Source organism: Brassica oleracea, chromosome C9 (assembly GCF_000695525.1).
Source record: "Brassica oleracea var. oleracea cultivar TO1000 chromosome C9, BOL, whole genome shotgun sequence".
Lineage (NCBI taxonomy): Eukaryota > Viridiplantae > Streptophyta > Magnoliopsida > Brassicales > Brassicaceae > Brassica > Brassica oleracea.
Window position 1 is genome coordinate 2,979,033 of NC_027756.1, and position 14,457 is coordinate 2,993,489.

Below are 14,457 nucleotides of genomic sequence, written 5' to 3' on the forward strand. Positions count from 1 at the left end.
GTAATTTCTTAAAGAAGATTTTTTGTGAGAAAAAAAAATTTTTTTTTTTTTTTTCTTCTTCTTTTTTCTTTTCCTCTCCTCTCTCGTTCTTTCTCTCTGTTTTCTTGTTTTGGGATGAATTTCCCCTTCTCCTTCATGCATGTATTTATAGGAGGGGATTTGTGAGTTGGTGGTGAGTTGGTGTAACAACCAAACTTACCAACCAAAAAACCAAAGAGAAAAAAACGTGTTCTTCACCATCACCAACTTGCATGCGTTGATTTTTGACCAACACTACCCTCATGTTATGTTGCTGTGTTACATTTTTTTTTTAACTGCTGACCCACTTTAAAATGTGCAGGCATCAGTTCGGTCTATACTATGTCCAGACCATGACATAGAACGGTTTGACGATGAAGTTGACGATTTATCTGTCTCTCACATGGTCTCACTTATCAAGGAGGACTTCCCCTTCGAGATTAACAGTTGGCTTGGGGGTGTTAAGGCAAACGAAGCTAAGAAACCTAAGTATCCCTTGGAAGACTGTTTGGACGGACCGACCTTCCCGCCAGCCGGGAGTCAACCAACCATTGCGCCTAGTGGTGATGGTGGTGGCTCTACAATGGATGTTGAAGATTGTTTGGACGGACCGCGTGGAAGTCAACCAACCCATGCGCCTAGTGGTGGTGATGGTGGTGGTGGTTCTACAATGGATGTTGAAAGCCTCCTACGACTTGCGACGGATGCTTTTGAGGAACGTGCTGTGTCGATGTTTGCAGGATATACCCTAAGTGTTAAAGACCATTTTGACCAAGGGACTTCCTCTCTCAAGGAATTGGTTGGGGCCGAGTTAGCCGAACTTAAGAGGATGCTTCGACATGACAATGCGGATGGCGCCATTACAACATCTACTGCGCCTTCGGCAGCAAAGCCTAATGATGGAGGGATTGGTGAAGGTGGTCCCACAAATGGTACAAGGCATACGGAGGAAACACAAGATGGTAGTCCAAATGGGGATTCTGCTCGGCAAGAATTGTGTGTGCCTCCTACAGCAAGTGGAGAGAGGTCACCAGAGAAACCTGGTATGTTTTTCCTAGATTGTCTCTCTATGTCTGTTCAAGTAACATCTCTGAAAATCAATTGTGTCTCTAGTAGTAACATAAAGATACTTTCTCGATTTTGTGTTTGTTGTATTCTTTATACCTGATCCCATATAATCTGATTCTGGTACAAGCAAAACAATACCAAAACTTTAGACCTTTTGAAAAATAACAGTTGAGTTCTATTTTAGTCTTATGATGCTTATTGATGTTTTTTTTTCTCTTTGCAGTCAACAATGTGCTATCATTGGATGCTAGGCCTGAAGCACCAATCATCCATAGTAGTGATCCTTGCTCCCCGGATGTCCAACAGATCATAGCTTCATCTCATTTGCTTAATGATGATGTTCTTAGGGACATTGAGGACTCAACTTCTTTTTCGCTGAATGAAGTCTCTACTGAACTTCCAATGTTTAAAGATCCAGGCAGGTTTGTTCTAACTTCTGTCGAGAAGGCACTCACGGGTGCTAGTGAGAGAGGGGAGTTGAGTTTAGCAGAGCCTATAGTTAAGACTTTGGTTCCCCTTTTGGAGGAGCTGGCACGTGTTGCACCCTCTACTGATCCTGGTCTACAGCATGATGCAACAAGAGTAGCACTTCAATGGGCTAGGATGATGGGAAGTAGCGTTGAAAAGTCGCAGCTCGAGGCTTGGGCTTTTCTGCAGTTCATCGTGGCGTTTGGACTGGTGAAACTAACTACACCAGATCAAAATTTACAGCTTGCCTCGCGTGTTGCTCACTTCAAACATGCTCCAAAACTCTTTGAATCTCTTGGTCTCACTCATGCCATCCCAAGTAAGTTGTACTTCTACAAATTGTTAACTTACCACTAACGATTATGATGTACTCTTTATATCTCCACAGATTTTGTCACAGAGCTACTAAACAAAGCCATGCATATTCCTGCAATCAGGTTTATGCTTTACTTCAAGGTGGAGAACAACTTTTCTCCACTGGAGTTGTTGAAGGAACAGATCATCAATCTCAGACTCTCAGCCAAGGAAAAGAGAACAACACATGAATCACAGGTTATAGTTTGCTTTGATCCATCTCTTCTTGTCAAAATGTATATTGTCATCAACTGTTAAATTTTGTGACCTATGTTGTTGGCTTGTAGGCTGATGCTGCTACAATGAGGGACATAATGGAACTCATTGAAGACTTCAAGCTTGAAATTGACATTCCTGTGGATCTTATCTTCAAATTCATGGTTCCTAGAGAAATTCAAACCCTTCCAGTTCAATCACCTTCACACACAGTCTTTCAAAGCTCATGCATTGCCACTTATGGCTCAAACCCTAGCCTTCCAGCAAGCTTTGATGCGGCACCAGATCAACCTGTTAACGTGGAAACGTATGAAGCTGGTGGTTCAACTGAGTTCCAAGGTCAATCTTCACATCAAGCTGGTTCTAAACGTCCAAGGGTGGTGGAGGATCCTGAGGGTTCTAGACCGGTGATTAGACCTTGCTTCAATCGACCACCAGGCTTTGGCAGATTCTAGTGCTCTCTTTATCAAGTTTAAGCTATAAAGCTAGCTAGAACGATCTTTTGTTTTTTGGGCTTGATAGGTCTCAGCTATTGGTTAGTAGTAGCTCCATGGTTTCTCTCTTAATGGAATTTGATGAATCCACTACAATACCCTTGTATTTTGTTATGGAATTTGGGAGGCAGTTAAGATCTTGAATTTTTATTATTAACTAGCCTTTGATCCGCGCGGACGCGCGGATATTTGTTCTTCATAATGATATATTTTTAACTTTTGGCAATGCTATAAACTTAATAGTTTAGATGTTCTTATAACAAACTTATACGTTATTCAGTTTTGACAGTAGTGTGTCTTGTTCAATGCGTTTAGTTTCTATTTTTAAATTATGGCATTGTGTTTTTTTATTGTGCTTTTATTCATTTTATTTGGTAAAGTAAACATTAAAGTCTAAAATATTAGAGTTTTAAGTATATTTGTGGGTTTTATTCAGTTTATTCATTTCATTTTATTTTCATTTACTTTTTGAGAAATATACAAAGTATATGTATAATGTTTAGAAAAGGTATTTATAGAATTTACAAAGTGTATGTATAAGGTTTAGAAAACACATATAATATACAAACTGTATGTATAAGGTTTAGAAAAGGTATCCAAGTTATTTCCATTTCCTATTATCGATTCCATTATTAATTATTGTATATTATAGCATGTTTCTAAATATTGTTTCTATTAGTATTGGAATATTCTAATTTCTTTTTATTTATATATTAGATTTTCTTGTGATAAGTAAAAGATTGTAATTTTTTACGTTTAAGGTATAGCTAAATTTTAGGAATCCGATAGTTATACACTAACCATGTTAAAAATATTAGGAACAATCTTAGGAAGTAAAGAATATTGTTAGTATTCTAATCGTAAAAAAAAAATACCAAGAAAAAGTTTTCTTTTCGATCAATAATATTCAGGAAAAAAATATCCAGAAAAATTCAAGAAAAAAAACCAATAAACAAACAATCTTAACTCGTTACCATCGTAGAAAGAATTCAAAGCAATATCAGCATTCATAAACAGAAGCAGGAGCACCATTCATTAGAAAACTAATGGTTAATACATACAAGACCATCTCCAACACACTCGTATTTCTATCTTTATATTTTTCCCTAAAATAGAAAAACTCTATTATATAAGTGAAAATGCTCCAATGTATGTCTCTATAATAGAGTTTCTCTATTTATAGGGGAAAATATAGAGATATGATATTTCTACCTCTAAATATAGAGGCAAAAAGTAACTTTCCTCTGTATTTTCCTCTAAAATAGAGGAACTCTATTATAGAGACATACATTGGAGCATTTTCAGCTTTATAATAGAGATCTCTATTTTAGAGGAAATTATAGAGGTGTACATTGGAGATGTTCTATATAAAGAGCTACTATCAAAGCTAAGTGTCGCTTCACATCCAAGCCCCAAATATCAAAAAAAAGAAAAGAAAAAGAGATCGATGTGACGTGGTGATGCAGAACTACCCAAGAGCCTAAACTGATAAAGCCAAACATTACGATACAAAAATGATGAATCCTTTCTTCATTGTGTTTAAAAAAAACAATCCTTTCTTCATAAAAATTACAAATTTGACAAATAATTTGCATCTACCAACAACCCATGAATTTAGAGAAGACAATCATTCGAACACGTTATTTTAATAGTTTAGATGCAACAAAAGCTCTTTCGAAAAGTTGTGTATTACATTGATGTCGTCTCCTTCATATTATTATGATCTGTTAACTTGTTGAAACATAAATCTCAGTGTGCGGATACTTGGATTAATTCAAATCAAACCAGTGGCTAACACGAATTATTATACAACTGAAATACTCTCATTACTTCACAGTTTACGATCTGTACACACGGTTTAGTAAAAGGAAGTTTAACCGATAATTAATCTAAAGTTAACCGGGATACTCTAGTAACTCTTACGGTAAATTAAGTCAACAAAATAAATGAATTACTAAAAATCACTGATTTTGGAAATATAATACTAAGTAGGGGTTATTGTTTGTTGTATTTTAATGGATTTGAAAATCTGAATTAAATTTAGTGTTATTGGTTCTATGATTTTTAAATCTGTATTAAAATCATGTATTATTGGTTTAATGATTCATAAATACTGTATCAAATCAAGTGTTATTCAATCGTACGGATTTACTAATATATTTGATTTTATAATGGATTTGAATGGATTTGTTTGGATTTTTAGTTAAAAATACAAAGATTCAAATCCGAGAAAAAACCACCGGATTTGCATATTTTACTTGGATTTATAAATACTATATGGATTTCTAAATCAATCAAAATATATAAACCAATAACACAATTTGGAAATCCAAACAAATATATTATCTAGCTTCTTTTCATCATTATCTACACACAAAGCCACAAGACAGAACAGCAGTTAAAAACTCAAAAGCAGACGTGAAGATTCATATCATCAAGTTCGTTCGTGTCGTGAATTTTTAGGTTTCGTTTCTTTTGATTTGTTTTTTTTTATGGGTGACTTGATGGAGAAGGCAAGGAGTAGTCTAGGGCTTGTTGATCTAAGCAAACACAACTTTCACCGAACCTTAGATTCTCTCCAGGAAAGCGCTCATTCTCTTCTTCTCCTTTCCGTTCAATGGAAGGAGATCGAAGGGCACTTCGATTCCACGAAAGGCCTTCTCGAAGAGCGAGCCAAAGAGCTACAAGCACGTGAGGAATCACTCAATGGCCGAGTCATGGAACTCGAGAGCAAGGAGAAGGAGCTTTCTTCGGTTCACGACTCGTTCGAAGCCAAAGTGGATGAGTTTGAGAAGATGGAGGTGAGGTTTCACTCGGAATGCAAGGAAGCTTTGGAGAGAAGGAAGGCAGAGTTTGAAGGGTTTACAAAGAGAATCGAGTCCATGGAGAAGGAACTAGAGCAACAGAGAGATCTGAGACATGAGTTTGAGCCACTTGTTTCACTGTTGGGTAAAGACACTGGCTGCTCAAGTGTTGCAATGTCTACAAACGATTTGGTCAAGAGAAACCAAGCCTTGGCGAGATTGATTCCATGTTTGGACCCGGCAAAGATTGTTTTGGATGCTATACAAGCGTCTCTTAAAGATTTTAATGATAGTGTTGTTGTTAAAAGTTGCATCGTTTTGTTGGAGAAACTGATAGAGATGAATCTACCTATCACATGGGAGGTGGACCAGGAAGCGACTCAGCTTGGTATTAACTGGATAAGCATAGCAAAATCTAACACAAACAATGAATCTTTGGTGCTATGTTGCTTGTTGTTTCTGGCTGCTTATGGTTTGGCCTCTGTGACTACTCGTGAAGTGCTGTTAAACCTTTTGGAGCGTTTCCTTCTGTATGATCAAGCGCCGAGACTGTTTCGGCTTCTGGAGTTAGAACATAGTGTTTATGGTAATGCTTACTTGACTTTTGACTACTTTTTTTAGTTGTTTCCCAAAAAGCTGAAACGTTTTTGTGAATAGGTGTGGTTGAAACTCTAAAGAACAAGGAAGAGTACTTAGCAGTACTGAGATTCATATGTGAGTTCAGGTTATACAAGCTTTGTCCAAGAGGGAGACCAGGAGCCCTTTTGCATGAGTACTTGATTTCATCAGATAGAGCTGCTAGAGTTCCTTTTGGAACTGTAAACTTAATGGAGGCGCAGGTAAAGAAGCTAAACTCTCTCTCTCTCTCTCTCTCTCTCTCTTTATTTCTCTATGGCTTATGATGTGTAAGTTGATCAAGCTTTGTTGACTTGTTGTAGAAAGCGAGGAGGGAGAAGATTAAAGCTGATGCAACCATGGCACTTGAGTGCATCCAAGAGAGGAAAGCTGAGCATATGTTCCCTCCTAAGATTCTTAATAAGCTGAGTCTATTAAAGAACGGCGAATCAGCAGCCAAGAGAGCAATGGAACCAGTTCATAAAAGTCTTGAGGGGAGACAGAACACAACCAATGCTGTAGAGAAACTTAAAGCTGAATCTGTCACTCCTTATGAACAGAAGCAGCATGAAGCCAAACGACAAAGATTAACTGAGCCTATAACTCCTTCAGGGGATAAGATTGGTGAATCAGGAGATGCCAGTCCAACTCATCCTTTAAGCACTGAAGCTAAGCCAAACAATCTCTGTGGCTCCATCAGCGCAGACATGTTAAGGGAGTTACTAGAAAAGAAACCTCTAGAGCGTGAACTCTCCAATGCTTTCAGATGCACATCAAATCCAGAAAAGCTAGTTATAGACACATCCATGTCTCTATGTCCTACAAACCTTGAAGGGAGCTACCAATTCAAGCTGCTGATTACTTCAGATAGCTGCAACTTATTGTTGGACCAGCTGAAGAAGCTCCCTGTTCAAATAGGACATCCAGTAAAAGGGGATGCAAAGAAACTTGCTGTTTACTGGAGAGAAAAGATTACAAAGAATAAGAGTGATGAGTTAGAAGTAGTTTGTTTCCTAAAGTTTCTAGGTATCTATGGGATAGTGTCAGAGTTCAAGACCAGTGACCTTCTAACTCTACTGGACACCTCTTATTGGCACACTGCATGTCCTGATCTTTGCCAGTTTCTTGGTTTAGACAACGCCATTACAGGTGATTCTCTTCTCTTTACTCTCCCACAATTGTGAAAAATATATAGTACTCCTTCCGTTCTATTAAGATAGATGTTTTAAAAAGAAAAATTGTTTCGCAAAGATATATGTTTTATGTTTTCTAGAAGAAATTGTAGACTTCAAAAAAATTAATTGAATTGGTTGAATTACTATTGGTTAAAACATTATTGAAAACTGATAATTGTAAAAAAATGATGCATTATCTTTAAAGAACATGAGGTAGTATTAAACATGCATGAACTTTGTGAACAGGTTTCATTCAAGACCTCATAACGACTGGGCATCGTCTCAAGGCAGTTAACTACATATACTCATTTGGTATGTTACATAAGTTCCATCCTGTTTCTGCTATTATAAACGATTCATTGAGGATTACAAAGGAGGCTGCAGAGAAGGCGTTTAGAGACGCAGAGAATGAACCTGCATCACAGGTAAAAGATTCATGTCCTTTCTTTGTTTTTTCTCAACTCAAAAGAAAGTTATGTTGTAATAACAGTGGAGACTTTACAGGTTGCTGCAATAGACAGGCAGATCAGGTCCTTAAGAGCCGGCGTCAAATGCATAACGTGTCACAAACTCGAATCAGAGTTTCAGCTCGAAGACCTCGAGGAGAGGATCAAGTCGCTTTTGAAGCTTAGAAGAAACGTGTCTGATACGGCAGAACCACCAAGTTTAGGAGAGGTTGGTTCTGTCAGCAGCAACAACACACGTTTGGAACATTCAACGACGGCTGTTTCCTCCTCTGCTAGCAAACCGGGTTCGAGAGGACAAAAGCGAAGTCAGAGCTCAGTACATGTTGCTTCTTACACAAGCGATCATTTTCCTGAACATGGCTCTTCCCTGAATCAAAGACTGACTTGGCCGGTGGATCATTACAGCAGAGGTTTCAACTCTGACTACAATCATAACCAGTGGACACAACCGGAGGGACCTCCTCAGTATCAACAATATTATCAACAGTATGATCCTTATCACAGGAATCATTTCTAAGTGTATTATAGCTTTGTGGGTGATTTCTTTTTGTTGTTTGCAGCAGATTTTTCTTATCAGACATTTTATGTACTAATCACTGCATCAGTTTTTTTTTCTTTCTAATCAGACATTTTATGTTGTAATCATTGCAACAGATCTTTCTAGTTGACATGGTAATGTAACACTGATGCTGCGTAGATACCAAATGGTCATAAAGTAACACTCTGACGTTCAAGTCAGTAAGCTCACGCAGTCACGCTAGACTCAATCCATGACTAGAGTTTCCAAGACGTCCAGAGTTTAATCCCTGATCTTAGAACATTAGCATTACTAATCACTCAATAGTCTCACAAAAAATGGTAAAATAAGAAAGAAAAAGAGAAATGATTTTTCACAAAAAGTTTTTCAAATGAGAGAATTTTTTGTCATTTTTTTTATTATGATTGATACATTTTTTACCACTAAATTTTAGTTTCATAATTAAATTATTTAAATTATTATGATTTTAATATTAAATCAATTAAAAAACTCACCAATAATAATAATTTTATGGAATATTAGCGTTACTTATTTTTAATAGTAACACATACTAATTTCTGTTGAAAAAATCAATATTAGAAATAACAAAAATGTGCTATATTATGTTTTTTTTTGGTCAATGTTTTGTAAAGTCTGACTAGTTTTTTTATTAAAGAATAATTGTGTTTCCTATACACCAATAAGTGGCTTACAACAAAGTAATTTGTTGTCGAGATGGGCTGTTATCTTTCAAATTTAGTTCTGAAATCTCTTCATGCCATGAATTTGTTCATCGAATCTCTGGATACAAATGTTTGCATATATAATCAATTACTCCCTCCGTTTCATATTAAGTGTCGTTTTAGAGAATTTTTTTCGTTACAAAATAAGTGTCGTTTTCGATTTTCAATGCAAAATTTATTAATTTTGTACAAAATTTATTTTTTCTATTGGTTGAAATATGGTTAGGTGTATAGGTAATAATATTTTTTTTATAGAAAATGTACAAAATTAATTGTTTTCTTAATCCGTGTACCAAAACCTAAAACGACACTTATAATGAAACAGAGGAAGTATAAAGGATCGTTGAGAAAAACGAAACTTAAAAAGAAGAGGAAATAAATAGAGAGAGAAAGACTCCTGTGAGGCTTTAGTTTCCTCCGCAGCTCAGTCGTCTCCCCACCGCGACTCTATGCCGGCGGCCACCGTTTCAAACTTCCCGACCAAAATTTTCTTCTGCTTTTGGAATCCTGATGTTGAGGGCTACTGATTCATGGTGTCAGTGTTCGTGTGAGGTGTTTCATCTGTGCTAGATCTTGGATCTAAAGTTCTTCACGGGTGACTTTGACCGAAAATTTTCTCCGTTTCCTCGTCGCTAGGTTTATACTGTCGATTACAGTTCCTACCTCATCTCTGAGGATTATGCTTGCTCATCCGTCTCTTAACCACGAGCCTCTCCTCCGTTGATGTCGACACCTCGCGTTCCTCCCCGAAGCTTTTCCCCTTCTCTGTCAGTGGAGTCTCCTGAAGCTGTTTCATCTTGTTCCCTCTCCTGCCGACTGAACCACCAGATCCGGATCTTGACGTGATGCTTCCGGTGAATCCTCCTGTCCCTCCAGTCCCTCCCGACCCTCCACCGCTTCTCCTAGTTTGTGCGTTTCTCCACCATATCTCGTCGTCCTTCACCATTCCTCACCATCGGAGAGATCCGAAAGCTCCGATGCCATGGTTTCTCTGTGCTTCTACCAGTTTCTCGCTCAAGCTTCTCTGCTCATATGCAGGTATGCTATCTGTTCAGCCTCTGTTGATGAATCCTTTACTGGCTGAAGTCGCTCTCTCCAGCTCTCTCACCACTAGCTAGGTCTCCTCCTTCCTCCAACTAATTCCGGTGTCAAAACCAAGAAACTTGGTTTCTTGTGTGGAACATGATTCGTTAAAGTCACCCTTACGGGATTTGCCATATTATTAACAAGAGGTTGTTGAGATATTAGTTTCAAGGTTTTTGGGGTTACTGACAACTGATTGCAAGCTTACCTCCCTTCATGGCTCATCATTTCAAGTCCTCGAGGACTGAACTTCGAAAGTTGAAATATTGGCGGTGGTGTGTATTTTGTATGCCGTTGTTATTACCTCAACGCAACCTCTTGGAGTGCAGTTCTTTACTGCTATGTGCAGTTCTAAGTCAACGCCTATCCTTCATTTGAAACCTTGGTTACATGTTGTTAGACCCATCTCCCCTTGCTTCCTACTGTCACAAGAGATTTTGCTGCTTTTGAATGGCTCTTTACCTTGTAGTGAGGATGTTACAAACCCTTTGAGCTTCTGGTTTAAGCTCCATTTACCTCAGTATGAGGATGCTACTCTTTATATAACCAGGTTATTACCTCACTATGAGGCTGTTATCTGGACTTCTATCCTTGTGGCTATGGATTCTGTTGTTTCAGGCTTGTCTATTTGGCGATGGTGGTTCACCTCATAACAATCAATCTTTTGGAAGAGGTGTTTGGGCGCTTCTGAGTTGGTTGAGAACTTCCTGAATTGTTCGGCTAATGGAACATGGATTGTGAATTCTGCATTACGAGCCAAGGATGGAATGCCGCAGGAAGCTCCTCACTCAACATTATCATATGGACCCTCAAGTTTTCAGATTCTTTCGGACTTCATCGTCCCCTTCTTTGCCCTGCGCACAGGGTTGGATTTGATTGAGATTACATGTTACTTCGTCAGGAACCTTGTCCCTCTCGTCACTCCGCTATCATGTTCTTTTAATCTTTGCACAATCTTCGTTTTAGTTGTTGTTGTTTATGCAATGGGTGCTGTCCCCAAACTTTGGTGTTCTTGAAGTACTCTGTTTTGAGTTTATGAAATGAAACCGTTGACAAAAAAAAAAAGGATCGTTGACAAAGGAGGTTTGTATCGTCCTTTCATTGTGTTTCATCATTTTCATAGTTTCGTTAATATCTGATTCATTGTGTATCTTGGTTTCATAGTTTCATTGATACCATTATGCATCAACTGGTATATAAATCTTCTTTAATTTTAACACAATTGCTTCAAAGTTTAATAGTTAAGGAGTTTCCTAATCACTAACGCACAACATCTACATTGCTTATTTGCGCATCTTGCTTGGACTTGAGCTTTGCAGAGATGTACTCACTCTAAGAGTAATAGCAATAATTTTCTATTGAAAAAATCAATACTAGAAATAACAAAAAAATCTGATCAATTATTTTTTTGTTCAATTTTTTTAAAGACTGACTAAATTTACCTTTCTAAGAGAAACTGCATTTCATATGCACCCATAAGTGGTTTACAACAAACTAATTTGTTGTTGAGATGAGCTAATGTCTTCAAAATTTAGTTCTGAAATCTCTTTATGCCATAGTTTTGTTCATGGAATCTCTAGATTCAAATGCCATCATAGTCCATTATAAAGAATCGTTGCCAAAGCAAGTTTGAGACCATCCTAAGCTCTTTACGCCACCATCAAGAGAATTCAGTAATCATGGTTTTTCAGTGTCTGACATTGCCATCATCGTTATATAGAAACCATGTTCTTTACTGTTTGACTGAGGTACTTTAGTGTTCAGTTCAGTTTTGTTGTTGTTGTCGTCAATGTAATGTGTTTTAAAGCGTTCAGCACTCCTTCGTATACCTAAGTATCTTTGTGTTTTATATGCTCTACCATATACAAGTCTTAGAAGCGGAGCCATTTTAGTTACTTGTCAAGATTTTTCGATTGCATGCAAATCAGAACCTTTATAGAGTTTATGGAGAGTAAACAATTTCTTAGGCAACAAAAGAATCATGTTCAACAAAAAAGAATGTCGATAATGTTGATTACTAACCGAACTTTAGATTGTGAAGAGCATTGAAAGTCAATAATGGTGGTTTTTAGACGGAAAAGATGGTGTATCATTTACGCCAACTCAACTATTATTTAAGAGAAATTAGGTCGTATATATACACATAAAACAACAAAATTAGCTAAATTCCCTAACACTGTTGAAAGTACTGTTGTATTTTAAATATACAAAACAACCCCTATACACCTACTCACCTATCCTATCTCGTAGTTTAGATATTGTGTCAGAGACTACCAGAAATCAACCTCTATTACACACCGTGTAATTAACTATACTATTATCCTAGTAAAGACTTCTACTGTGAATTAAAAGTCGTCATTTACAGAGTGTATAGTTCCTTTTTTTGCATCCGGATGAGGTAGAGTTTCTGTGGAATACAACGACTCAACCACCACCACCTTCTAGTTACAAAAACCAGCTTTTTCGTATGTCCCCTTTAAATCATACCTACAAACTGAATCAGAAACACTTCTTCCTCCTTCTCTTTTGATCAATAAGAAACCAGATTTTTTTCTCAGCTCCTATCTCCTCGATGAACTCTTTTCCTCTTTCTTATTCATGATCCCAATAGATCCATTTCATTTTTTTTTTGTCAACGATCCATTTCATTTACATCTCCTATTTTAGAAATTTTTTTTTTGGTCTTTTCAATAAACAAAATTCACTAAAACCAGGATTTTGGATCTAAATAAAGTTTGCTACTTTACAGTTTGAATCCCAAGATTTTTGAAAGATTCACAGGCCCATAAACTCCACTAGTCGAAGGTATGGTGTGTACTGAAATTCAAGATGGGTTTCTATTTGGTTTCACTGCTTTTGTTGTGACTTGTTAGATTAATTATTTTATTGTCGATGTCTATCTACTTACATGCAACGTCTATTTGTCACAGTTATTATTAGATACAAAGAGAGGTTTCACAATTTAGCATACTTTATACATGTTATGAATATAATCTAGACGTTAACCTTTTCAGTAGTATCTACCTTTCATAAATATATATAGGATTTTGCAATGATCTATTTATTTGTTATTTTTCGTTTTTCCAATTTTGTAACGATATCTAACTAGTTTCTTAAACTAGTTTCTTAACTTCTATAGTAACAGTTATTATTATTCTTAGACGTTAAATTTTTTTCTAGCTTTTAACTTCAAATATATTAGGAACTTCTTAGAGTTGACCAATGTGGTCACAATATCTGTTTAGTTACATGTTAACTTATATTGTATTAGATATAAATATCTATGGTGATAATAATTTAGTTACACGTTAATGTCTATTGTAGTAGCTATTAGTGGCAATATATGTTTAATTATTCAACTACTATCTTCCATACTACTATCTTCCATATACATATAGGATTTGCAGTGATAGTGTAGAAAATCGTTGAGCTTAGTGTATATTGTAGAAGTTATAGCTTGTTGTTTTTAATGTTGTAGGTGGACATATTGTCACCAGTGACGGAGTTGGCTAGCACGATGAGGTCGAGGACAAGACTGTGGACAACATAGTTCACCTTATCAGCGAACAACACTTTTCTTTTGGTTCCTAAGATTGTTATTATTCTCTATGTACAGTTAAACAATTCTAATGATTTTATTATCCTATAAGTTTACATTTAGCAAACTTTAAATTTTACCCTAATCTTATAATGCTAATGTAATCAATATAATTACATTAAATATTTTGTATACAATCACTAACTCTTACACTTATGTCTCTTCTCTAGCTTCACCAACAATATATTAACAATTAATCATTGATGTTTGAATTAACATTTAATACAATTGTTGGATTCGATTTCTGTTACATTATTAACATATAATATGAATACTTAACAACTAACAATTATATTTACCAATTTATTTATTTTTTGTATACAATTACCGATGCTCACACTTCTCGTTCATTTTTTAGTTTCACCGTACATATACTTATTAACTACTATTATATGAGTTAACAGATAAGACAATTGTTAGTCACTAATAAAAATATATTTAATACAATCTAACATTTCAATTAACAAACGATGTAAATGTTCCATATATATGATAATAACATTTAATGTTCATAATCTAACATTGGCGCATACACAATTAGTTAACGGTTACTCTTATTTGTCGTTAGCTTCTAACACTATCTTTATCTTCTAATAATTTTACTATCGAAACTATGAGAATTACATTTTATATTAATATACAAATAAGACGTTTGCGGTGCCATCATGTTTATATATAACATCTAACATTATCTTTGTAGATTAATATAAAGATTTCATCTTAACATGCATTCTATAACCACACGATATTCATTTATTGATAGAGCATATTATATAGTGTAGACGCGAGGTGTTTGAATAAGCTAACACTATAATTATCAGTTATGTGTAAATGGTT

General features: G+C 36.1%; 2 protein-coding genes across 2 annotated transcripts in view; both read left to right on the top strand.

Annotated features, from left to right (window-relative positions):
- The window catches only part of LOC106314114, a 6,690-nt gene extending 4,111 nt beyond the window's left edge, over positions 1-2,579 (top strand). Inside the window, exons 2-5 of the mRNA XM_013752047.1 lie at positions 341-1,061; positions 1,310-1,873; positions 1,943-2,106; positions 2,196-2,579. Coding sequence (XP_013607501.1) covers positions 341-1,061; positions 1,310-1,873; positions 1,943-2,106; positions 2,196-2,579 — 1,833 coding nt within the window. The remainder of the gene's footprint in view (positions 1-340; positions 1,062-1,309; positions 1,874-1,942; positions 2,107-2,195) is intronic.
- Positions 2,580-5,122: 2,543 nt separating this feature from the next.
- On the top strand, positions 5,123-8,252 carry LOC106317283 (FRIGIDA-like protein 5). The gene is made up of 5 exons (XM_013755123.1): positions 5,123-6,008; positions 6,080-6,261; positions 6,361-7,186; positions 7,459-7,637; positions 7,717-8,252. Exons 1-5 carry the CDS (start codon positions 5,123-5,125, stop codon positions 8,194-8,196), a joined length of 2,553 nt encoding a protein of 850 aa, XP_013610577.1. The 3' UTR covers positions 8,197-8,252.
- Positions 8,253-14,457: the final 6,205 nt, after the last annotated feature.